We start from the raw sequence: 27,646 nt of genomic DNA on the forward strand, positions 1-27,646 counted from the left end.
ATGGACTTCGTTTGTTTCTGTTAGTTCTACGGGTTTCAAATTATTTCAGCATAAATTTATAGTGATATGGATGCTCAAGAAGGTCTGCCGTTATCAGGGTGTGCCTTTGACCCAAAGGTGACCCTGTATGGCTGATCACCACTGCATGGTGGCTGCTAGCTGGATGCCTCCTGGACAGTTCCACTAACCATCTCCTTGATAATTGTCACTGGCTACATGCAGGACTAGATCCGCAGACACGCCTACCATGTGTGCACATTATACAGATTATGTCACTATATGATAGCAGAGTTCAAGAAATCCTCATCAGAGATGCTGATCATTGTCTGAACCTCTAGCTTTAGCCTTCCATTTGACTCCAAATCAAAAGACCATTATCAATACTGGGTAAAATGCTGCAGATAGTGAGCAGTGCTTCATCTTTTCATGTGAATTCAGCTATAGGAACGGAGCATGGCCTCTGACTACAGATGTGTTATTTGTGCCAACAAATGCTGAGATTTGCAGTCCGTTGCACTCAGTATGTTCAGCAGAGGCTGGCAGAGCCGCCTCCATATCTTGGGCAAGGGACCACAACTGACCTTCCTTCCCAACCTGCCAGCTATTTTCCTGAGGTACTTCATTTTCCATGTAATGTTGGAACTCTCAATGACCAACATACTTTGCAGGAAAATTGATGGTAACAATCACTTCATTGTAAGGCAAGACTGGTTTCAGTTTCATACAGAGAGATGTTGCTGTTTGAGTAGGCTGTAGTTGTAGTGTTAGGAGTTTTACAGCAACTTGTCAGACTTGGTAAGTGTATTACAAAAATCGTGATTATCCTAAAGAGCATAAGCAGAGAACGAGAAAGTTGGTGTTACAGGCTCGGGTTGCTTTCCTGTACACAGCAGAGTATTATTCAAAAGAAGCCTAATTAAAAACGAAGTCCTGTCTTTTGTAAATATGAAGACTGTTGGGAAGACGTGAAGAAACTAGGATCAGTGTGGCATAGTGATGAGGGAGATGTATCGATATAGACAAGCAATGCGCAGCGTGTTGACATTGTCATAAAGGGCCATTGATCACAAAAGTTCGGTAATAGGGTGTAGAATGTGGGCTACTGGAAGAGGACAGAGTCAAGATGTTAACTTAAAGCAATAAATAATTTGCATAAGCGACACCTTTAATAAGAATGATGGATGTTGTCAACATACGCTATTGACACAGTCCCAGGGTGGCCAGTCATGTCATCAACTGTAGTAATACCTGCCTGGCAAACCCAAAATAATGCCAGAGGCCATTTAACATTTTAGTAGGCTGAAGTTTGTGAGCAACAGTGTAGCAGGAACCAATTTCCACTTGGTTTAGAGCTGACACTATCCCAGTGTTACAAATGAAAACCTCAGCAGCAGCAGCAGCAGCAACAACAACAACACGAAAGATGGACTTCAGCAAGTTACCTTTCGGTGGGTGAGGCAGTGGACCCAGACTACCATTACATGACTTTAGAATCCGAATTGAAAGAGTAGACAACTGCTAAAACCTACTAAATTTTACATGTGTAACCTATGGCTTCAAATGATGAAAACGAGAGGTCATGGATGCTGGGTAAATTCATGGTCTCCTAATTGTATCCCAGAAGGAAATTCCAGTGACATGTAGCAAGGCATGGATGTGGTCAGGGAACACAGTTACAGGTTACAGGGAATAAATTTGAGTAATGGTTCTGAGAGCAAGATCAACAATAGGAAAGTAAAAGTATGTGCCACATGGATACAACCTCGTTACATCTTACCGACAGACTGTTGTTGGACATAAACTGCATCACAAAAAAAGTGAATCAGCCAGGAGACGTGATCAGATGTCAGTGTAACTTCATACTACATGTACACATTATTGGCAGGTGTGTGAATAATTAGAGTTGCAACATAGACATGTAGTCATACAGTGGAAACCTTGATAGTTGAAGAGCGAAGGATACGCAGTAGGTGATCATCATTAGCAATTTATTCATTTCTTGTGTCAAACTGGAATGTATAATGGATTGTCAAGTTGTTACGGACACATTTTGCAATTGAAGTAATCTAGAGAAGAAAATTGAAGTAACATGAAGCAAATATTTTATGAATATCACTAAAATATAGGAATTAGTAGTGGGCATGAACTTTTTGCATTGTGTGTTTATTCAGTCCTTTAATGATTTTCAATCCAGATAAGACTAATTTTTTGAAAACTTTTTCCAGGATTTAAATAAAGCAAAACAGTTCTTACCATTCCTCCAGAGGGCACAACGCACAGAAGCAATAGTAGAATTCGTTGCCAGTGGTTCGCGCCTAAGACTATATATCCCAAAGGAGACGTGTCTTGTTACATTCCTACTTGGAGGTAAGATAATTTATAAGTCTTTCTGCTCTCTATCTGATTGAAATTCTGAGGTGCTACTGGTGATACAGCAAATACAATTGATGAAAATAACATAAAGATTGAATGACTGTTGCTAATTACAGTTGCATCATTGAATTAATTTTTTCATTGGACACATCCATCACATTCCTCTCACCCTATTGGGTAGAAAAATGTAATAGGTATCTAGAGCATAAGAATAATAACGTAACTACTTTACACAAGTACGAAACTAAGTACAGAAAAAGTTTTGGAAAACACTAACAGAAATAATCATATTAGAGAAGTCACTCGAACAAACATGAAGTATTCCCCACTTATTCCAGTCTTTCTTTTGCACAGACTTCAATCAGCTTTCTGTATCTTACTTCAGTACATGACATCAGTTGGCTGTATGTTTCTCTCTCTCTCTCTCTCTCTCTCTCTCTCTCTCTCTCTCTCCATTTACATTCTTTAAATTTTTCTCTTGATACATTTTCTTGGAAAGGCAATGGAAGCTATCAGTTGTGATTTTTGTTGGGTTTTGCAATTTAACTTATTTTCCAACATCATCTGTTTCTCTCTCTGAACATAGTGGTTAAGGCAGTTAGCTCTCGTATTAGAGGAATGGGATTCAAATACGCATCCAAATTAAGTAAGATGAATGGGTGAGATTTCTTTGAAAAAGAGGACACTTCCTTCCCCTCCCGATCCTGTTTGCCATACCTAAAGGTGTCATTATCAGTGAAATTTGAAACTATAATCTTCTTTCCATTTTTCTTGTGCACTACTCAGACTGTTGTAGTGTCTGAGTTAATATGCTAATGTAATCTTAAGGCTGCTTCGTTTTTATTTAGTGTGCTGATCTTTATTCCTTACTGTTAACATAATAATTTGTGAAGAAGACTGAAAAAGCATTTGTAACCAGTATTTGCAACATTTCATATAATTTGTTTCATTTTACAGAGTCACGTCTCCAGAATGACAAATAGTTCTACATTTTAATTCACTTACTCGTAGAGCTCTATGTTGCTTTGTGCCAGAGAGAACTACTGAAAGTCATCTGCGAACAAAAACCCTGTTCCCAGTATTTTTCCTTTTATTGCTTTCCAGCACTACTAAATATGTGTTGTCTTACAGTGTTACAGTTTTCTGGGCTTAATTAAATGACTCTGCAGATTTCTGTATGAACAATTTTGTTTGTCTTTAGATTTACCGTACAGTAATTTAAAACCATTTGATTTCAGAAACAGTAATTAAAACTAGTAGGACCCAATTGTTTCACATCACATAGCTCCATTAAAAAAGAGTAGTTTTAAATCTTTCCAAAGTGGAAGTAAATGAGCATACTAACAGCATTTATGATAGTCTGTTTGCAGGCCTCTGGTACAGGAGTAGCTGCTACAGAGTGACACTCTTAGCTTTAAGTGTGAAGTTTACTCTTAACTTTTGGAGTTTCTTAAAAAAGTGTAAAAAAGCTGGAAGAGAAGTAAATATAGTTCTTAACTCTGGCCAGATAAAAACAAGCTGTTGAAAAAATCAGGAAATAATAGTGGGTTATAAACAAATATATTCAAAAGTCTTGCTAATAACACTAGCCTACAAAATGCAACTTCTGCTTTTCTCTGTGTAGTCTTTACATATCTATGAAAGTAGTTGAAAAAAATATGAGCCTCAGCATTTTGCTACCTTTAGGCTGCAAGATCTTGTTAACGAAGCTGTTTATTCAAAAAGTACTTTTTTTATTACACTTTATGTAAAGAAATAGATCAATTAACTGATGATGAAGTGCTGCATCAAATGGGAGGAAAAAGACATTTACAGTACAGCTTGACTAAAAGAAGGGATAGGTTGATCACACACCCCAAAGCATCAAGGAACAGTTCATTTTGTGAGAGAGGAAACCATGAGGAGTAAGGTTGTAGATGGAGATAAAGGTTTGGCAAGTTCGACTGGTTATAGGATGCAACAGTTTTGCAGAGGCTTGTGTTGAGAGCCGCATCAATCCAGTCTTCGTATTGCAGAACACAACAATGTTAATGTCCAAAAACTGAAAATAACACTACATAAAACATACTTTATAAGAGTAAATATTATGCTTCATTTGGGTATACATGAAGTATTTTCTGTGATTTTGTGTAAAACTATTTCTTTGCTGAGAATGTTATAAAAGAGAGAGAACAAACTTCAATCAGCATTACATAACCAAGGAAACTGTTTCTTATATTGAGCTTGACTTGTATATAAAAATATTTTCATAATATTGGTCTTTTGTGCAGTGAGTGAAAACACCAAATGGTGCACCAAGGCATTTGCCTTTTATTAAGAAAGCATTCTGATTAGTCCAAGTCATACCTATGTTCACTTAAAAATGTGTTACTGGATGGGCTTCACTGTGTCTGGTCCAAAAACAAAACAAACTTACATATGAAAATGGTTTTTGTCTACAGATAGTACATAAATGTATTGGGTGTTTTTGAACTAATCACCACAATGATTTGTTGTGATTTACCAGTTCTCCCATTTATATTGCAAATAGAAACATAATCCACAGGCTGTTTGTAGAGCAAAGTCATCATGGTACCCAGTAGCTTGCAAATTGCAGAAGCAACAAAGCTTCGTGTTGTGGCAGGCAGTCAATATTCATTTGAGACTTTGTGAAGCTGTACATAGCTCCACAGAGGAGATGTTGACAGGCAGATCATTTTGATTCAAATTAGGATATGCTGTGCACTTTCATGAATTGGCTTAACAGTAAGTTTATTTGCAGAGTAAATATTAAATGTGGCCGAAAATTAGACTTTTATCACTAATAATGATCTGCTAATACTGCAGACTTTTTTCCCCTCACTTGTGTGTTCATAAACTTCTTAATGCGAAGTAAAAGTGTTGACTTTGTCAGTGAAATATGTAATTGTACAGTGTACGATAAATTAAGTTACTATATTCATTACAGAAAATGGAACAGTGAAATTCAGAGATAGTATGTGCCCATTAAAATCTTTGAGGAGGAATCACCCATTTTAAAATGTTGCAGGAAGCCTGTGGGAACATTCTTGGAGATCCAAGTGGTAAATTTGAAGACAGATTTCTCAGACAGGTCTTCAATAAGAAAAAACTGATGAAGAGTGATGAGGAGAAAGACTTGTAGGCTAGTTAGGTAGTGAACTAAATTTAAATCTTTAGCCTTTCACCAGATGAAGATTTAGGCTTGATGAAGGCCTATGATTAGATGGTTCTCACACTTTAACAAAAGGTTGATTCTAAGAATGTATGCTTGACTTTCTTGAAAGGGGAAAAAATGAGGAATTTAGAATACGATCCCAGAAGTAAATATCAAAATGAAAAGTTGTACACTAGCCAATCTCTTTGACAGAAGAAAGGACAAATGAACAAATATTCTTTCTTAACTGCAGGGAATTTGTGTTTCTGGAAAACTGTCGAACAAGTTTTCATAAAGAAGGGATGTGGGCAGAAGGTCTGTTTCATATGTCAAACGTTGGGGACACTGGAATGCTCCACAAAGACAATGGTTTCCTAGACACAACTCGGTCCTTAAGATTTTGATGTTGCCCTAGTTTTAAAAAAAAGCACTTGTCAGGACATTGCCTTTGTGCTATCAATAAGCATTGGAACTTAATACCTGAGAGTGGATACATACGAGGACTTCCAGTAATGCTGTGAAGATTGCAAACTGTCCACCAATATATAGCTACCACAAACAAACTACCTTTAAGAGAATACATTTGGTGTTGTGGTCGTCTTTAGTCTAGACTGGTTTGATGCAGCTCTCCATGCTACTCATACTGTGCAAGCTTCTTCATCTCCCAGTACCTACTGCAACCTACATCCTTCTGAATCTGTTCAGTTTATTCACCTCTCGGTCTCCCTCTATGATTTTTACCCTCCATGCTGCCTTCCAATACGAAATTGGTGATCCCTTGATGCCTCGGAACATGTCCTACTAACTGATCCCTTGTTCTAGTGAAGGTGTGCCACAAATTTCTCTTCTCCCTAATTCTATTCAATACCTCCTCATTAGTTATGTGATCTACCCATCTAATCTTCAGCATTCTTCTGTAGCACCACATTTTGAAGGCTTCTATTCTCTTTTTGTCCAAACTATTTATCGTCCACATTTCACTTCCATACATGGCCACACGCCATACAAATACTTTCAGAAACGACTTCCTGACATTTAAATCTATACTCGACGTTAACAAATTTCCCTTCTTCAGAAATGCTTTCCTTGCCATTGCCAGTCTACATTTTATATCCTCTCTACTTCGACCATCATCAGTTATTTTGCTCCCCAAATAGCAAAACTCCTTTACTACTTTAAGTGCCTCATTTCCTAATCTAATTCCCTCAGCATCACCCGACTTAATTAGACTACATTCCATTATCCTTGTTTTGCTTTTGTTGTTGATCATCTTATATCCTCATTTCAAGACACTGTCCATTCCATTGAGCAGCTCTTCCAGGTCCTTTGCTGTCTCTGACTGAATTACAATGTCATCAGCGAACTTCAAAGTTTTTATTTCTTCTCCGTGGATTTTAATTCCTACTCTGAATTTTTCTTTTCTCTCCTTTACTGCTTGCTCAATATACAGATTGAATAACATCGGGGAGAGGTTACAACCCTGTCTCACTCCCTTCCCAACCACTGCTTCCCTTTCATGGGTGTCTACGACCTGGGACAACTGGGAGATCCGGGAAAAACCCGGGAATTTTTTCATCCAGGAGAAAACCGGGATAAACCCGGGAATTTTTTGGAATTCCATTTTTCTTTCTTTTTTTTTGTTTTTTTTATTTTTTTTTTTTATTTATTTATTTTTTATCTTTTAGGTAAATTTTTGTAATTTTGGCTGGTAAGAAACAATACTCTAACTAAGGATATTATGTATCCCACTACTGCAGAATAATATGCAGCAATAAAACATGAACGAGAGGGGGGGGGGGGGGGACCGAAAATAAAACATAAGTTGCAAAGGAAATGCGCCATGTACAACAACTAAACACAGTGCTCATACAGGCGACTGCGAACAGCAAAATGTGTTAAAGGCCTTAGGAAGACTTCGCCGGCCGGAGTGGCCGTGCGGTTCTAGGCGCTACAGTATGGAGCCGAGCGACCGCTCCGGTCGCAGGTTCGGATCCTGCCTCGGGCATGGGTGTGTGTGAAGTCCTTAGGTTAGTTAGGTTTAATTAGTTCTAAGTTCTAGGGTACTGATGACCTCAGATGTTAGGTCCCATAGTGCTCAGAGCAATTTGAACAGTGTCCACATGACCGGTATTTACGTTTAGTGATTTTCCTATTTCCTCTTCGTTTATTGCTGTCACGTCAAGTGAAAACAAAATGGTTTTCTATGGCCAGGAGCTATCAAGTGAATTAAAATACACTCACATGAGTACGGAAGGCTAAAATATGTTATTACTTTCGAATTTTGTTTCCACCTTTCTGACAGTCAAGTATTAATTGCCTCGCAGAACAATGAAGTTATTTTTATCAATTTGCTAAAGCAATTCGGCTTTTTAATCATTCCTGATGAGGCAATAAGTTCATTTAAAACGAAGTGGTTTCATTCCACACTATGGCTAGTTTAAACTGTTCGCTGCATTTCAAAAGTGCTTGTTTTCATCTTCTATCACATATGACATTATGCCATAATGAAGAACCAAACATTAGATAATACAGCACTGGTACTCCAAAAAAATTTACATGCGAATGTGCACTTCAAGCCGAATTACGCGTTTTAGTATGGTGCATGAAATTCCGATGCTCTTGGAGTATCCTCTGATGTCTTTTTTCTTTTATGACATAATGTAAGATTTTTAATGCCTTACACCTACGAACATACGAGCTTCCAGCATCCTGGTAGCTGCGCAAGCGTGATGACGCCTGTTATCTGGCGCTCTCTGGCAACTACTGAAACAAACCTATTTCTAACAGGATGCGGGAAAATATTGCGAATGGTTATTTGAAAAGCGTTATTTTCAAAGTAAATTTCCTTTTATGTGAGATGAACTGTGTGCGAGAAAGTACGATGAATTTCTTAGATCACAGAGCGTTTGACTGTCATTTAAAAATCAGGTCTATGAGTACAAACATTTATAAAAATTTCGAACCCAGAAGATCAAGACATTTATGTCTTTATTAAAAATTTTACCGGCACATTTGTGGGATGTTTCTCAAAGTGTAACACGCGCCTTATTAATCTTAGAGACCAAGATAATATGTGAAAGCTCTGCTTTTCTTGTAGTAACAGTATATATATTATAATTTAAACCATTGACATTTCCTATTTGTGTGCACGCCCTACTTAACAGTGATAACGCTATTGGCTGACTACATCACGTGTGCTATGCTCGAATATCCTCTGTCATCGGCTGGCGAGAGCATGTGACATGAGCTATGACTGGCTACAAATTGCACTGCAATCTTGATTTCAATGCTTCGGAAAGTACCATGCGGCGTTTGGTAGAATTCAAATTTAGACTTCCGTGATACAAAAATATGTAGCATACATGTTGCTGCACATCAAAGATCTTTCCAAAACGTGTGTGATCCTTTTTTTTTTCCGAAAGGACTGATAAGTTTTACAGTTCCAAGGAAAACTATACTGTCACGTAACACGGAAAAAGTGTATCTCCACCCGGGAGAAAGTGTAATTTTAACCGGGAAATCCGGGGAATTTTTTTTTATTGTTCACGTATACACCCTGACAATTTGTAAATAGCCTCTCTCTCCCAGTATTTTACTCCTGCCACCTTCAGAATTTGAAAGAGAGTATTCCAGTCAACATTGTCAAAAGCTTTCTCTAAGTCTACAAATGCTAGAAACGTAGGTTTACCTTCCCTTAATCTATCTTCTAAGATAAGTCGTAGGGTCAGTATTGCCTCACGTGTTCCAACGTTTCTACGGAATCCAAAGTTGTCTTCGCCGAGGTCGTCTTCTATCCAGTTTTGCCATTCATCTGTAAAGAATTCATGTTAGTATTTTGCAGCCGTGGCTTATTAGTTCGGTAATGGTCACATCGGTCATCACCTACTTTTTTTGGGATTGGAATTATTATATTCTTCTTGAAGTCTGAGGGTATTTCACCTGTCTCATACATCTTGCTCACCAGATGGTAGACTTTTGTCAGGGCTGGCTCTCCCGAGGCTATCAGTAGTTCTAATGGAATGTTGTCTACTCCCAGGGCCCTTTTTCGACTTCAGTCTTTCATTGCTCTGTCAAATACTTCACGCAGTATCATATCTCCGATTTCATCTTCATCTACATCCTCTTCCATTTCCATAGTATTGTCCTCAAGTACATCACCCTTGTACAGACCCTCTATATACTCCTCCCACCTTTCTGCTTTCTCTTCTTTACTTAGAACTGGGTTTCCATCTGTGCTCTTGATATTCATACAAGTGGTTCTCTTTTCTCCAAAAGTCTCTTCAATTTTCCTGAAGGCAGTATCTATCTTGCCCCTGGTGATATATGCCTCTACATCTGTACATTTGTCCTCTAGCCATCCCTGCTTAGCCATTTTGCACTTCCTGTTGATCTCATTTTTGAGACGTTTGTATTCCTTTTTGCCTGCTCCATTTACTGCATTTTTATATTTTCCCCTTCCATCAATTAAATTCAATATATCTTCTGTTACCCACGGATTTCTACCAGCCCTCGTCTTTTTACCTACTTGATCCTCTGCTGCCTTCACTATACCATCCCTCAAAGCTACCCATTCTTCTTCTACTGTATTTCTTTCCCCCATTCCTTTCAATCGCTCCCTAATGCTCTCCCTGAGACACTCTACAACCTCTGGTTCTGTCAGTTTATCCAGGTCCCATCTCCTTAAATTTTCAACTTTTTGCAGTTTCTTCAGTTTTAATCTACAGGTCATAACCAATAGATTGTGCTCAGAGTCCACATCTGCCCCTGGAAATGTCTTACAATTTAAAACCTGGTTCCTAAATCTCTGTCTTACCATTATATAATCTGTCTGAAACCTTCGAGTATCTCCAGGCCTCTTTCATGTATACAACCTTCTTTTATGATTCTTGAACCAAGGTTTAGCTATGATTAAGTTATGCTCTGTGCAAAATTCTACCAGGCGGCTTCCTCTTTCATTTCTTAGCCCCAATCCATATTCACCTACTACGTTTCCTTCTCTTCCTTTTCCTACTGTCGAATTCCAGTCACCCATGACTATTAAATTTTCGTCTCCCTTCACTATCTTAATAACCTCTTTCATCTCATCATACATTTCATCAATCTCTTCGTCATCTGCAGAGCTAGTTGGCATATAAACTTGTACTACTGTGGTAGGCATGGGCTTCATGTCTATCTTGGCCACAATAATGCGTTCACTATGCTGTTTGTAGTTGCTTACCTGCATTCCTATTTTTTATTCATTATTAAACCTACTCCTGCATTACACCTATCTGATTTTGTATTCATAACCCTGTATTCACCTGACCGGAAGTCTGGTTCCTCCTGCCACCGAACTTCACTAATTCCCACTATATCTAACTTTAACCCATCCATTTCCCGTTTTAAATTTTCTAACCTACCTGCCCGATTAAGGGATCTGACATTCCACGCTCCGATCCGTAGAACACCAGTTTTCTTTCTCCTGGTGACGATTTCCTCCAGAGTAGTCCCCATCCAGAGATCAGAATGGGGGACAATTTTACCTCCGGAGTATTTTACCCAAGAGGACGCCATCATCATTTAACCATACAGTAAAGCTGCATGCTTTTATGTTTAAAAGTAAAATAAATTGTTAAGAATGAATCTCATTGTGTCAAAGTAAAGCCATCTCTCACACAAGGGTCTTAGCTGGTTTCAACTAGAATGCCTTACTCCAAGCAGCAAGTCACAAGAGTTACCTTCGTGCCACACATTTTAGGAAGGCTGGAGCGCCATTACAGTAAAAGTTGTAATGACCACTGTGATTATGTTGAAAATATTACTTATAATTGGTATCCATACATAAGTACTTCGGTATTCGTACTTGTTTTAGTTACTGTAAAAAATAGCTGTCATACAGATGTTTGAGGTTATACACCCTGGGCACTTTACAGATATTCTTTTTTCTTCACATGCACAAAAGCCCACAACTGATCACTCAAAATTCATGGAGGGTGAATGAAACATAAGTTGACACAAGTCTTAAGACAAGACTTATGTAAATTGAGACATATTGCTGAGAACTTATAGTGTTCTGATATTCATTTCATCCCTATTTAATCTGTCTCACTCAGAACAGGGTCAGGAAGGAAATATTTCATGAGCAAAGGTTTCAGTACATAAAGAATCTCATTAGAAAAACTGAAAATATCATAACACAGAGGAACAATATAAGAATTGTGCAGTGATTGTCAGTTTGACAAGGATGATAGTAAAGAAAAAGCAAAAGGTGCAAACTCGTAAAAAATAAATAAATAGATAAATAAAAAGTTTCAGTAATGAGGAAAAAGTAACAGAAAATTAAAAATCAATAATTTAAAACAAATCAAACAATGGAAAATCCAGGATGGAAAGTAACAATATTATGAAAGGGAAATTGTCACCATGTAAGGGAGATGCTGTATCACAGATAGGCACAACAAAAAGACTGTCACAAATAAAACTGTGCCTATCTGCGGCTCAGCATCTCCGCTATATGGTGAATAGTAATTTAAAATGGTGTTGACGGAGGTAATTCTATAGTATTCAGTAACAAAGAAATAACACCTAATAAGTGTTTCTACTAATAACATTCAAAATTTGATCCAACAACACAGCTCCATGAAGGAGTGGCTGGGTAACAGCAACCTGAAGTAGGAAATACAGGAACTAAACAGTGCTATAGGATATCCCAAACTTTGCAAGTTGTGAATACAAGAATTTTATGCAAAGGCACTTTAAAGTCTCTACTTTACACATACCGTACACAACTAGTAACTTTATTTGTAAGGCTGGTTGAATAATTTCGCTGAAATCACTGTCACATGAGCTGTCGCAGCAACCATTTTCAGTGCCCGTTACAGATAAGTTTCAGGCAGGTACATTGCTATGATGTGTGAAAACCTACTTATTCCTTATCAATTTTCAAAAAGTGTTCAATTACTACATTTATGAACTTATAAAAGTTGGCTTCCAGAGAACATCATTTAGGAACAGTGTCAATCTTCTTGTCAAGGTTTTTCATGTATTCTACACGTTTGTGCGGTGGCTACATATGTTTGTATGCACAGTTGATCATGGTGATCAAAGCTCCTGTGTTAAAAATCTTAATTTTTCAATATATACCATTACTTAGATAGTAAAAATTTGTGTCACAGGTATTAACTGCCCAAGAGGCTCAAGACCAGGACCAGGAAATACTGGAACTGTGGAAGGTGAACCTTATGGTGAAGAAGCCTTGGCCTTCACAAAAGACAAATGTTTGCAACGTGAGGTAGAAATTCATGTGGAGTCAATGGACAAAGCAGGAAATTTCATAGGATGGCTATGGATTGAGGGTGTTAACTTGTCAGTTGCACTAGTGGAAACGGGACTGGCATCTGTTCACCCAACAGCTGAACGATCAGAGCATTATCGTGCTTTGAAAACAGCAGAAGACACAGCAAAGGCGAAGAAATTAAAAGTATGTATGTCCATTATAGCTTTCAGAAGAAATAATGCGTTTAGCATGGTGGGGGAGGTAGTAGAATTGTTGTACCAAAACGTATGTATGTTGCTTTAGTTGTTCAGTAGGACACTTCAAAACTGTAATATAATAAGCACATTGTGATTGTATCGTACTATAAATAAATTCAATAAAGTGTGTGTGTGTGTGTGTGTGTGTGTGTGTGTGTGTGTGTGTGTGTGTGTGTGTGTGTGTGTGTGTTTTATTGGTCACTGCCAGTCATCTTCACAGTGCTATGTTAACTATTGGAAATCTACATTACTGAAAAGAGCTTTTAGACAATTTTTCAGTTTGCATCAGTGTAATCATTGTTCATAGTTAACAAATGTGATGACTGTAGACAAAACAAAGTGCAAAACTGTTGAGGTTTTTGTGGTTCCATGTTGACATTTTGCCTGTTGGCTTTGATCTGGGGATCTTTGATGGACATTTGTTTCATGTTTTACCAGTACAAGTGACTGAATCAAGCTTCATTGCTAGTGAATCTTGGACAGAGCCGCCCACTCATGTTGGAGAAACGTCAGATGAATCATTAATTTAATCTTGGCCAAAAATCCCAAGTTGAAAGCCAACAGGCAATACATCAAAAATTCAGTTACTCCAAGTGAAAACTATTACATAATGTTCCTTCACCTCTAGTTTCCTTTATTGTAATTTTTTAGATGTATTGAAATTGTAGGTCTTTGTGTGAAACGTGGAGATTTAACCTGTTTATTACAAAATTAGTCAAGTATTATTAATTAAGTGTTCTAATTAATTTTTTATATTAACATTGTATTTCTGTGGTACCTAGATATGGAAGGACTATGTTGAAGAAAATGAAGAAGAGAAAAAAATTGAAGAAGAGAGGGTAGTGGAAAGAAAAATAGACTACCAGAAAGTACTCATTATTGAAGCTACTCCGGATCTGCATTTCTATGCTCAGATGGTTGACCAAGTTCCAAACTTAGAACAGCTGATGGCAAAAATAAGACAAGAATTCACAACTAATCCTCCGTTACCTGGTGCTCACACACCTAAGAAAGGTGAACTTTGTGCTGCCAGGTTTAGTTTGGATCGTGAGTGGTACAGAGCAAAAGTAGAGAAGATTTCTGGCTCCAATGTGTCTGTTTTTTATGTGGACTATGGCAACAGGGAAACAATTAATGTTTCAGATTGTGCAAAACTGCCAGCTGAATATTCTTCTGAGAAATATTTTGCTCAGGAATATGCACTGGCTTGTGTTCAGCTACCAAGGAATGATGTAAGTAGTTAATTGTTAGTCTTTCTTCTAAAGCAGTTGCATACGTGTTAATTAACTGTATTAGAAACTATTGACTAAATCATGTGTTAAACAGTAATATATTGATATTTTCTGGTTTCCAATCAATGTTTCAATGCAGCAGAACTATTACCATGTATGTATTTTGTTAGTTTTCCGTTTAACTTCATTGGCCATTTCACAACCCATCCCATTCAGATCCAGATCCTCCTCCTCCTCCTCCTCCTCCTCCTCCTCCTCCTCTCTCCCTAGCCCCCACCCCCAACCACCCCTCCCAATTACCAGTTTCTGCCAATTACATAGAATAAACCTGTCCTTACAACACATCCTGCAATCTTTCTGGCTTCAATCTCTTCTAGTTCTTATCCCACTCACTTCAACCCGACTTTTCTTTCTGCAGTCTCCTTGTGTTGTGTTTTTGTTTTCCCAATCCATTTCAAGTGCCATACACAGGTCCTCTGGGAGGGGCACATTCTTGCCTCCATATCTTTGGTGTCCCTTTACCCTTCTTCCCCTTCCCAACTTTTTTCTACTCTCACTCACCCCACCCTACACAATCCACACTCCAATTGAGATGCAGCATATTCCTTGTATGCGGTTAGGATGCAACATTTTATTTGCATTTACTCCTGAAACCCAAAAAAAAAATTTTTTTTTTTTTTAAGTTTCTATAGTATGCCTACATAGTAGTATGTGTGCACACTAGTGCTGCTCAAACGTAGTCTAGTAGACTTCATTACTTTAATCACTGGTGATTTTTTCATCCAGCAAATGAGAGGAGGAGGTTGGAAGGAATAAGGCTAATAAGGGATTAATTAAGTAAACCATGCTAACCACAGATATTAGAAAATGCGAAAAGTGATGGAGTTGTGAAGAAACCAGAGGGATGTAAGAGATGGATTGCCTGAACATAAAAAGTGCAAATCCAGCAAAAATGGGCAGCAATAGGTAACACTGTAGGTGTGGAGGTGGGAGGAAGCAAATGGCACTAGAGGCAGCTGAGAGAGAGCAAGCTAGAAAGGTGTAGGAGATACAAAATGGAAAACTAAATTGGAAAGAGATATAGGAAAAATGTTGTGAGGAGGAAGAGGAGAAAGGAAGCAGATCATGATAGTGTTAGTTAATTTAATTTGAGCACAGTTGGGTATTGAGAACAGAGCACCTGTTGTAAAACAATACTGACGGGTGACATCCAGACACATTGTTACTGGGTTAATGGTTATTTTGTCCTTTGGCAGACGGAATAGAATGTGCTAATTCTTTCTTTTTGACAAATGTGTGTCGTCATATAAAGTTGAACAGTTGTGCATACACTGTTAGTGTATGTAAGTGCAAGAATAATAGTAGTATGTGCGGGAATTATATTGTGGTATGGTATGCCATCAATGCATAAGGCAAGAAAATGATCTGGAGAAGGAGTATAGAATTTGAGATGGAAATTTCAGAGGTTGAAATGTAATGGGTACACTGTGTGGTGTGAGGAAAGTAATAGGTAGTGAGAGCCTTGTTTCATTTCATGGCTTCCGGAAATAACAACTCAGGTGGAGAAGTTGATCGATGCATTCCATGCCAATACAGTAATTTGTGTCAAAATATTGCCAAGTCAAATTTGTTCTTATTGGGCTAGGTGACATAACAAAGTTTATAGACTAGGGTATTCATGCAAGTGGAGGGAATGAAGACAAGGGTGAGGCAGTGTGCTTGTGTAGCAAGGAGTGTCTTGCCAGGGTTGCAAGTGTGTGTTTCACTTAGAAAGGCAAACAACTGTTGTTAGTGGGCTGCATGTTCTTGAAATAGGGATTGATTCTGAGTTAATCATCACTAAGGAAAAAATCAGTTAAATGTTAATTATGGACATGATGTGCAATATTACCATTTCTTTGGATTTGTTCACTCAAGTTAAGAAAAAGCCCGCTCAAGAAATCTATGAAAAGTGTACGGTAGGTATGCCACCTTTGATTCCAGAGCAGTTTGATGATCTCATCATTTTTCACTTCACCCACCAAAGATGAAATAGACATTTATGTATGAAATGAAGGTGTGAGGAAAGGATTCCTTAATATTGCTTTCATGTGGGTACTGGTTGGTATAAATATTCTGCCAACATCCAACCATGCCCATTGTCATAGGTTAAGGTGACGTAGTAATTAGTAGTATGTGGAATGGAAATAATACTGGTGCAGGCCTGGCTTCTGTATAAATACAGCTTTTAGACAGTAGGCCGCAGAAGTTAGGTAACAGGTTTGAGGAGATTTTGTGCAGAGGTGGTGGTTATGTTGGGACAGGGTGGCAATTCACTTGGAAAACCTGGAATTCTCAGGGAATTAAATTTTACCTGAAAAAAATCAGGGAATTTCATAAAATCTCAGGGAATTCTTTGTTTTTGATCGAGCATTGAAATTGAATTTTATTGAGTTTTATGACTCGCAAATTTTAAAATACTTAATATCTCAAAGTGCGTTAATTATATGAATGTTATTCCATATAAATTATGTATGTTTAAAAACTGTGGTTAAACACTGTATATGCCTGGTATATCTCTCAGCTGAGAGGAAAGAAAAGTCGTTATTCTGGTATGCTGCCACCCTCCCACACGATTAATTTATCAGGAGCTTCTTGATGCCATTTGCCTTCTCTCATCTGGAATTCTCAGGATTTTTTTTTCTTTTTTTTCTAAATTTGAGTAGCCACCATGTGGGAGCATAATGAAAATCTCTTGGAAGAGATAGTAAGCTCTTTGGGTTGTTAAGAGTTCCTATAAGGAACTGCAGTAATTAAGAGCTGGGATTATGGGCAGCAGTAGTAGAGCCACAGGCCAGTGTGAGGCACAGTATGAGAAAGGTACCTTTCTTAGGTTGCATAGAAAATTATAGATTCCTAATAAAATGCCACAAGTCATCAGTTGCTGTGGTCTGATGATGATTAAATTTGGGTTCCAACGTGGATGCTGTTGACGCAGGGTGATTTTGTCAGGAAATCATGACATTTTCAGGGAGGTGGATTTTACTGTGGAAAAAATCTGGTGGTCCAGCTACTCTGTCCCACCACTGTTTATAAAAGAAATCAGAGAACTCTGGAAGACTCTTGGAGATTTCAAGATCTGTTGATTAAAACAGATATATTGAGGCAGTTTATTTATTCCTTTGAGATTCTGCTTTGTAGTAAAATTAGATGTTATATGAGGAAGTTAAAGCAGTGCATTGAGTTGTTACTGTATTAGATGCTCAGGAATGGATGTTTATGGTGTACTCAGGTCAATTTTATTATCTCATCACATACAGATGAACTGTTAAGACATTTGTTACAGTTCAGTTTTAAATGCTGAATTACATTAATTGTATATTCCTAGTCTTTATGTTTTTGTACATTTTCATAAAAATTTATTGTAGAACTTGAGCATACATCTTAAATCTTTTGAAAACATGAAACTTCTGTTATTCCTGGTTTCATAATGCAATGAGAGATTGATGTTGTTTTCTTCTTACTGGTGTAATTTAGCTGCTGTCTGCGCTTGATACATTTTCACCATGTCAGATGTGCTGCCAGTTACCTGTTATTAATCTTGCTGATGAATGGTCACTTTTAGAAATTGTTCTGGTGGTCCAGCTGCTCTGTCCCACTACTGTTTATAAACTGTCTTTTGTTCTGGACTTTGATCCTTGCTTGGTGATAATGCGGTACTAGATCACGACTACTACTTAGAGGTATTTAAAGTCTTAGTCTCACAATGACAGATCTTAATAATTAGAACTTAAAGTACTATAACCAAATATAAAACATTAGCATTTGCAGACCCATTATGTCTGATCCTTGTGCCATTCATTAAAGTTCTCTTTAACATAAAAGTAATTAATCTGTTTTGGGTCCCCATTTACATTGTCAGTGGCCCTCTTACTCAAAGCCATCCATGACACTGCCAGCTTGGACTACCAAAGCATACACACAGCCTCCCCCCATGAACCATGGACCTTGCCGTTGGTGGGGAGGCTTGCGAGCCCCAGCGATACAGATAGCCATACCGTAGGTGCAACCACAACGGAGGGGTATCTGTTGAGAGGCCAGACAAATGTGTGGTTTCTGAAGAGGGGCAGCAGCCTTTTCAGTAGTTGCAAGGGCAACAGTCTGGATGATTGACTGATTAGGCCTTGTAACAATAACAAAAACAGCCTTGCTGTGCTGGTACTGCGAACGGCTGAAAGCAAGGGGACACTACGGCCGTAATTTTTCCCGAGGGCATGCAGCTTTACTGTATGATTAAATGATGATGGCGTCCTCTTGGGTAAAATATTCCAGAGGTAAAATAGTCCCCCATTCGGATCTCCGGGTGGGGACTACTCAAGAGGATCTCGTTATCAGGAGAAAGAAAACTGGTGTTCTACGGATCGGAGCATGGAATGTCAGATCCCTTAACCAGGCAGGTAGGTTAGAAAAGAGAAATGGATAGGTTACAGTTAGATATAGTGGGAATTAGTGAAGTTCGGTGGAAGGAGGAGCAAGACTTCTGGTCAGGTGACTACAGGGTTATAAATACAAAATCAAATAGGGGTAATGCAGGAGTAGGTTTAATAATGAATAGGGAAACAGGAATGCGGGTAAGCTACTGCAAACAGCATAGTGAACGCATTATTGTGGCCAAGATAGATACGAAGCCCACACCTACTACAGTAGTACAAGTTTATATGCCAATTAGATCTGCAGATGACGAAGAAATTGAAGAAATGTATGATGAAATAAAAGAAATTATTCAGATTGTGAAGGGAGACGAAAATTTAATAGTCATGGGTGACTGGAATTCGAGTGTAGGAAAAGGGAGAGAAGGAAACATAGTAGGTGAATATGGACTGGGGGACAGAAATGAAAGAGGAAGCCGCCTGGTAGAATTTTGCACAGAGCACAACATAATCATAACTAACACTTGGTTTAAGAATCATGAAAGAAGGTTGTATACATGGAAGAACCCTGGAGATACTAAAAGGTATCAGATAGATTATATAATGGTAAGACAGAGATTTAGGAACCAGGTTTTAAATTGTAAGACATTTCCAGGGGCAGATGTGAACTCTGACCACAATCTATTGGTTATGACCTGTAGATTAAAACGGAAGAAACTGCACAAAGGTGGGAACTAAAGGAGATGGGACCTGGATAAACTGAAAGAACCAGAGGTTGTACAGAGTTTCAGGGAGAGCATAAGGGAACAATTGACAGGAATGGGGGAAACAAATACAGTAGAAGAAGAATGGGTAGCTTTGAGGGATGAAGTAGTGAAGGCAGCAGAAGATCAAGTAGGTAAAAAGACGAGGGCTAGTAGAAATCCTTGGGTAACAGAAGAAATATTGAATTTAATTGATGGAAGGGGAAAATATAAAAATGCAGTAAATGGAGCAGGCAAAAAGGAATACAAACATCTCAAAAATGAGATCGACAGGAAGTGCAAAATGGCTAAGCAGGGATGGCTAGAGGATAAATGTAAGGATGTAGAGGCTTATCTCACTAGGGGTAAGATAGATACTGCCTACAGGAAAATTAGAGAGACCTTTGGAGATAAGAGAACGACTTGTATGAATATCAAGAGCTCAGATGGAAACCCAGTTCTAAGCAAAGAAGGGAAAGCAGAAAGGTGGAAGGAGTATATAGAGGGTCTATACAAGAGCGATGTACTTGAGGACAATATTATCGAAATGGAAGAGGATGTAGATGAAGATGAAATGGGAGGTACGATACTGCGTGAAGAGTTTGACAGAGCACTGAAAGACCTGAGTCGAAACAAGGCCCCCGGAGTAGACATTCCATTGGAACTACTGACGGCCTTGGGAGAGCCAGTCCTGACAAAACTCTACCATCTGGTGAGCAAGTTGTATGAAACAGGCGAAATACCCTCAGACTTCAAGAAGAATATAATAATTCCAATCCCAAAGAAAGCAGGTGCAGACAGATGTGAAAATTACCGTACAGTCAGTTTAATAAGCCACAGCTGCAAAATACTAACACGAATTCTTTACAGACGAATGGAAAAACTAGTAGAAGCTGACCTTGGGGAAGATCAGTTTGGATTCCGTAGAAATACTGGAACATGTGAGGCAATACTGACCTTACGACTTATTTTAGAAGAAAGATTAAGGAAAGGCAAACTTACGTTTCTAGCATTTGTAGACTTAGAGAAAGCTTTTGACAATGTTGACTGGAATACTCTCTCTCAAATTCTGAAGGTGGCAGGGGTAAAATACAGGGAGCGAAAGGCTATTTACAATTTGTACAGAAACCAGGTGGCAGTTATAAGAGTCGAGGGACATGACAGGGAAGCAGTTGTTGGGAAGGGAGTAAGACAAGGTTGTAGCCTCTCCCGATGTTATTCAATCTGTATATTGAGCAAGCAGTAAAGGAAACAAAAGAAAAATTCGGAGTAGGTATTAAAATCCATGGATAAGAAATAAAAACTTTGAGGTTCGCCGATGACATTGTAATTCTGTCAGAGACAGCAAAGGACTTGGAAGAGCAGTTGAACGGAATGGATAGCGTCTTGAAAGGAGGATATAAGATGAACATCAACAAAAGCAAAACGAGGATAATGGAATGTAGTCGAATTAAGTCGGGTGATGCTGAGGGAATTAGATTAGGAAATGAGACACTTAAAGTAGTAAACGAGTTTTGCTATTTGGGGAGCAAAATAACTGATGATGGTCGAAGTAGAGAGGATATGAAATGTAGACTGGCAATGGCAAGGAAAGCATTTCTGAAGAAGAGAAATTTGTTAACATCGAGTATAGATTTAAGTGTCAGGAAGTTGTTTCTGAAAGTATTTGTGTGGAGTGCAGCCATGTATGGAAGTGAAACATGGACGATAAATAGTTTGGACAAGAAGAGAATAGAAGCTTTCGAAATGTGGTGCTACAGAAGAATGCTGAAGATTAGATGGGTAGATCACGTAACTAATGAGGAAGTATTGAATAGGATTGGGGAGAAGAGAAGTTTGTGGCACAACTTGACCAGAAGAAGGGATCGGTTGGTAGAACATGTTCTGAGGCATCAAGGGATCACCAATTTAGTATTGGAGGGCAGCGTGGAGGGTAAAAATCGTAGAGGGAGACCAAGAGATGAATACACTAAGCAGATTCAGAAGGATGTAGGCTGCAGTAGGTACTGGGAGATGAAGCAGCTTGCACAGGATAGAGTAGCATGGAGAGCTGCATCAAACCAGTCTCAGGACTGAAGGCCACAACAACAACAACAACAACACACAGCCTCGTAAGGCAAATGAACAGTGAGCATTTCACGACTGCTCGCCACTGCCCATGTTATTAGAGTGCATGCACCCACCTTACAAATGCAGACTGGGATGCACAATACCTGCTCCTTTTTTATACACTACTTAACAAATAGCCACTACCACAATCATCTTTAGCTGGTATGAATATCAATAGTGGACCAAAGTATTCAGTCAAATGTCCTGTTACATTACAATAATTATGTTGGAAATGTATTAAATCAAATAAATTTGAGGATTTGTGCTGCATGAAGCAAAGCAGATAAAAATTGTTCAGACAGAATAGTTGGCAATCCAAATAATAATAAAAGTAATAATTTTGTATCTTATAACCGATTCAAAAAAGACTTGTCCATAACCTTTTCACGTTCCTGTTCATTGTCTTGAAAGATTAGACATTACAAGCACTGAACTCTTCAATTTGTTTGCTGAATAGATTATGGACCAGAACAGATTTTTGTTCAAATATAGTCTTCAGAATTTGCTGTTATCTGCTTCCTATAGTTTCTGGGTTTTGTGAGTGACTTGGAGTTCATTTCTTCTTGATTGTATAATTTTAAATTACATAATTAAGTTTTACTCAGAACCTTGATAGTAAGCTATTTAATCAAAACCACGTAGCTGCATTATTTTTGAAATAGAGAAAAATTGTGGAATTTTCTCAAAGCTATTGGTTTTAGTCACCTCTCAGGTATTACCTGTTAATAGTACTAAATAGAATTTATGTCAACAGGTAAATAATTTATGTAAAATATGAAAAGATTTGGATCTAGAATTAAACCTTATAAAACAGTTTTCCATTACTACAGATTATTTTTTTATTTGAAGCTATAACCAGTCTTAGTTTTTTGTTTGACAGGTATAACATGATCAATCACCTGCAAAACATTTCCCCTAAACCCACATCTTTCTAGTTTACCAGGAAGACAGGTTCTTGCTATCAGATACTGTTGGAAGTCCACAGAAAATTATAACAACCTTTTTTGTTTTAAGCAGCTTATGTTCTCTCCAAATTCATTTATGGCTTGCATAGTTGTTTTGTATATTTGAGGACCAAATGATATTGAACTTTCTTATTAAACTTTCTTATCAAAGGAAGGGAACTTGGACATATCCTCTTTCAGGCTTTTCTTGCATAGTAGCATTATCTCTTGTGAAATTTAGATGTGTCCTTCATTTAATGACCTGATTTATTAGTACAAATGTGAATATGTCATTTCTTTATAAATTGCCTTTTTTATAAGGGGGCAATCAAATGAAGATGAACCACATGGGGAAAAAAGTAAATGGTTTATTATTTCAAAAGCAATCACCATAACTGTTAATAAATTTCTCCCACTGTGTGATAAGACAGTCAGTGACTCCCCCCAAGCTATTTGTCCATAGCAAATAGATGGCCACAAGTGTCTTTCTTCAGGGCTCCAAAAATATGGAAATCACATGGGAAGAGATCAGGGCTGCTTGGAGGATGTGCAAGCACTTCCCAGCAAAACATCCGTACAGTCGAAACAACCTCAGCAACGTGTGTCTTATTTTGTTTGTAGGTAGTTTTGACTAAGCTGTAAAATTTGGCTGGGAAGCCCATACACCTTCCAAAATGTTCCAATCTCTTCCTGTGTGATTTCCATATTTCTGGAGCCCTGAGGAAAGACATTCCTGACTGTCAGTTGACTTTGGACTAAGATGCACATCTGGATACAGTCACGGTTCCACAGGCAACATCAAATATTTTTCCATAAAGGTATTTGACTGTCTTCTCTCACAGTGGGATAAATATACGAGGGCGGTTAAGAAAGTAACCTCCGATTGGTCACAGTGCAGGTTGTGGGGGGAGTAGCGACGCCATCTGTGCGTTCACGCACTCAACAGGTCAGTCGGCATCAAGCCGTGGTCGAGTGAACATCGTACCTGCGCTAGTTTAGTTTTTATGGCAGTTTGAAATGTGTGCTGCAATAGAAAACCCCGCCAAATGTGAAGTGCGTGCTGTCATAAGGTTTTTTACAGCCAAAGGATATTCTGCAGCTGCTATTCATCGTGAGCTTTGTGCCGTGTACGGACCAAGAGTTATGAGTGAAGGAGTTGTCCGTGAATGGGTACGTTTATTTAAAAGTGGACAAGAAAACGTTCATGATGAAGAGAGGAGTGGTAGACCATCATTGGTGACTGACGAACTCGTTCAGACAGTTGATGCAAAAGTTCGTGAAAATCGACGTTTCTCAATGTCGGAGTTGTCTACTGGTTTTCCACAGATTTCTAAGACTCTCTTGTAAGACAAAGTGACAGCAAGATTGGGTTACCGTAAGTTCTGTGCACGATGGGTGCCCAAAATTCTTACCGACCACCACAAAACTCAAAGAATGGCCTCTGCATTAGACTTTCTGTCACGTTATGAGGACGAAGGAGAACCATTGTTAAACAGAATCGTGACCGGTGACGAAACCTGGATTAAGTACGTGAACCCTGAGACAAAAGAACAATCAAAGATGTGGGCACATTCAAATTCGCCTACCAAACCAAGAAAAGCCTCGCAAGATTTTTCTGCCAGAAAACTGATGGCAACGGTGTTTTGGGATGCCAAAGGGGTGTTGTTGGTTGAATTCATGGAATGTGGTACGACCATTAATCAAGACGTGTACTGTGAAACAATAAAAAAGTTACGACGGGCTATACAGAACAAACGCCGTGGTATGCTGACTTCCGGTATCGTTTTTTTGCACGATAACGCCCGTCCTCACTCTGCTCGCAGAACAACGGCCCTTCTTGAGTCCTTCAAGTGGGACGTTATCAACCATCCACCTTACAGCCCAGACCTGGCGCCAAGTGATTATCACCTCTTCATGCATTTGAAGAAATGGCTCGGGTCACAGCGGTTTGATGACGATGAAGAGCTCAAAGATGCGGTCACAGGCTGGCTCCAGGCACAAGCGGGTGATTTTTATGCAGAAGGAATTTCAAAGCTTGTGAAGAGATACGATAAGTGCCTCAATCGCTATGGAGACTATGTAGAAAAATAGTGCAAAGATGTAGTTGTAAGATGTATATATTAAAATATTTTTATTTAACTTGGTGTATTTTTTTAAATCAACCGGAGGTTACTTTCTGAACGGCCCTCGTATTAACAGTTAAGGCAATTTTGCAGTAAGAAAAAGTTTACTTACCTTGTTCACCTGTCTTTCTCATTCAACTTCCTCTTTGAATTTATGGTATCCCATTCCACAGGATTAAATTACTCGTTCTGTTTCTTTTGTTTTTCTCACAGTTTGCTTACACACAGTTATAAGTCCCTTTTCCTCCAGATTCTTAAGAAATTTCATATTGTTTAGGTAACCAATACCATCAACCATGGTTAGATGCATTTTTTGGAAAAAATCGTGGGACTGACTGGGAGCATTTACAATAGCTTTGCCCTGTAACATCATTTTAGAAAATTCTTTGCTGCAAACAGTAGCACCTAATTTGTATTTAATAACAGTCTATACTCTCTTGGACTGCAACGTCCTCAGGAGTCTTCCTTATTGCACATGGGTTTTCGAGCTGCCAGGCATGCTTACTGCTAATAAAACTTGGGTGTTTTGACATGCCTCTCTGGCCAGCAGTAGTAGGAATGTAAGAAAGAGGGCATTCTAAACAGTAATGCCTCTGAATTTTTTATGTGAAAACTCATAAAGCTTTGTGAATAAAACAAACATTATTAACATTTCACACCTTTATTCTTCGTGTGTACATATTCATACCCCAACATAGTCATCCTGGCAATGAACATATTTTTCCCCCCAACAAGAGATCAGTTTGTTGATACCATTACTGTAGAACATTGGACTTCGTTGACTTAGCCACATCCTCACTTCTGCTTGCACCACTTCATCACTATTAAAGTGAAGTCCTCAAAGGTGTTCTTTAAATTTTTGAAGCAGCTGAAAATTGAATGGGGGGCAAGTCAGAAAGGATTGTATGGAGGATGATCAATGATAGTGAACACAAGCCATTGGATTGTTGCAGATATTGCAGTGCATATGAGTTCTAGCATTGTCGTTGTGAAAAAGAGGGTGCTCCATGTGTGGACGAACTCTTCAGTCTCAAAATTCAACTACTGCATGCTGTTTCTCAGGCACTGACAGTTATATTACACACCACCATATTATGCGCTACAATTTGGAGCCCTCTAGTAGCAGAAGGCTGCATGTATGTAGACATGAAGAATAAAGATGTAGAATGTTAATAACATTTGCTTTATTTAAAAAGCCTTACCAGTTTTTATGTTAAAACTCAGAGGCATTATCTTTCAGTCCACCCTTGTAAAGGAAGACTCTTCTTTGGAAGCAGTGTGTCTTAGCTGAGAAAATATGGAAGAAAATCTGTTGTACTTGATGTTGAAAACGCACATTCTTCATACATTCAAAATGTAGGATGTAATGGAAAAAAGACTGCAATGATATGAGAGGAATGTAAGAAGAAACGGATGCTGCTCAAACTAAGACTTGTAGCCAAGAAATAATAAGATTCTACAAGAGGCAGAAATAAAGTAAAGGAAAACTACAACGTTGTACCAGTAGAAAATTTGATTTTTTGGAACAAAAATTTGCACTTACTAAGAGAAAAATGCGACATACTAAAGAATCACTTGTGTCAAAGTGAATGGATACACACTGAGGTGACAAAAGTCATGAAATACCTTGCAATATCGTGTCGAAACTTCTTTTGCCATACATAGTGCGTCAACTCGAAGTGGCATGGATTCAAAAAGTTGTTGGAAGTCCCCTTGCAGAAATATTGAGCCATGCTGTTTCAGTAGCCATCCTTAATTGCAAAAGTGGTCCCCGTGCAGAATTTTGTGCCCGAACAGACATCTCAATTATGTCCCAAAAATGTTCAATGGGCTTCATGTCAGGTGATCGAGTGGCCAAATCATTTGGTCAGATTCTCCAGGATGTTCTGCAAACCAATCGCTAACAGTGTGTCTTGGCGACATGGCGCATTGGCATCCACACAAATTCCATCTTTGTTTCGGAACTGAAGTCCATAATGGCTGCAAATGGTCTCCAAATAGCCGAACAGAACAGAGGAACCAATACATATGTAAACACGACGCACACCATTATTGAGCCTTTACTAGCTTGCACAGTACCTTGCTGACAACTTGGTCCATGGCTTCTCGGGGTATGCACCACACTCAAAACCTACAATCAGCTGTTACCAACTGAATTTGGAACTCATCTGACTAGGCCACGGTTTCCCTGTTATCTAGGGCAGGCTCATCCAAACTGTGCCCTTGGGGGGCGCTAGCTGATATGAAACTTCCTGGCAGATTGTCAGCAACAAGGAACGTTTATTTTCGGTTAATTTTTATATGTAGGGCGCTGGACCCCGGCGAATTTGTATGTTGCTGCAGTGGCCGAGCCGTGTTGCTTGGATGCCCGTGCGGTCCACCTACCGCGCCTCGCCATGCCGCTGTACGTGTGCTTCGTACGGAAGACAGACCACCGTGACAGCAGGGGTCAAAAGCATTGATACGACACAAAACCGTTAGTCAACAGACGTAAGGCTACAGTGGATCAAGATAGTCAACAGCAGCAGACAAAAAAGGAGCAGCGGCGCATCCGCACTATTTAAACCCAGTGGGAAATAAATAAAATTATATTTAATAATCTGATATGTCACTTAGCAGTGTGCCAGTTAACGAATATCAGATTCCAGAACGAAGTTTTTACTCTTCAGCGGAGTGTGCGCTGATATGAAATGTACTGGCAGATTAAAACTGTGTGCCAGACCGAGACTCGAACTCGGGCCTTTGCCTTTTGCGGGCAAGTGCTCTACCGCCTGAGCTACCCAAACAAGACTCACACCGTGTCGTCATAGCTTTACTTCCACCAGTACCTCGTCTCCTACCTTCCAAACTTCATAGAAGCTCTCCTGTGAAACTTGCAGAACTAGGACTCCTGGAAGAAAGGATATTGTGGAGACGTGGCTTTGCCAGTCTGGGGGATGTTTCCAGAATGAAGTTTCCACTCTGCAGTGGAGTGTGCGCTGATATGAAACTTCCTGAGCAACAAGGAACATTTATTTTCGGTTAATTTTTATATTTAGGTTGCATTA

At 38.8% G+C, this 27,646-nt stretch overlaps 1 protein-coding gene across 1 annotated transcript in view; it reads left to right on the forward strand.

The window, feature by feature from the left end:
• LOC124796448 (staphylococcal nuclease domain-containing protein 1) overlaps positions 1-27,646 on the forward strand; it is a 97,635-nt gene that overhangs the window by 59,215 nt on the left and 10,774 nt on the right. The window contains exons 11-13 of the mRNA XM_047260653.1: positions 2,226-2,367; positions 12,682-12,986; positions 13,822-14,271. Coding sequence (XP_047116609.1) covers positions 2,226-2,367; positions 12,682-12,986; positions 13,822-14,271 — 897 coding nt within the window. The remainder of the gene's footprint in view (positions 1-2,225; positions 2,368-12,681; positions 12,987-13,821; positions 14,272-27,646) is intronic.

Source organism: Schistocerca piceifrons, chromosome 4, assembly GCF_021461385.2.
Source record: "Schistocerca piceifrons isolate TAMUIC-IGC-003096 chromosome 4, iqSchPice1.1, whole genome shotgun sequence".
NCBI lineage: Eukaryota > Metazoa > Arthropoda > Insecta > Orthoptera > Acrididae > Schistocerca > Schistocerca piceifrons.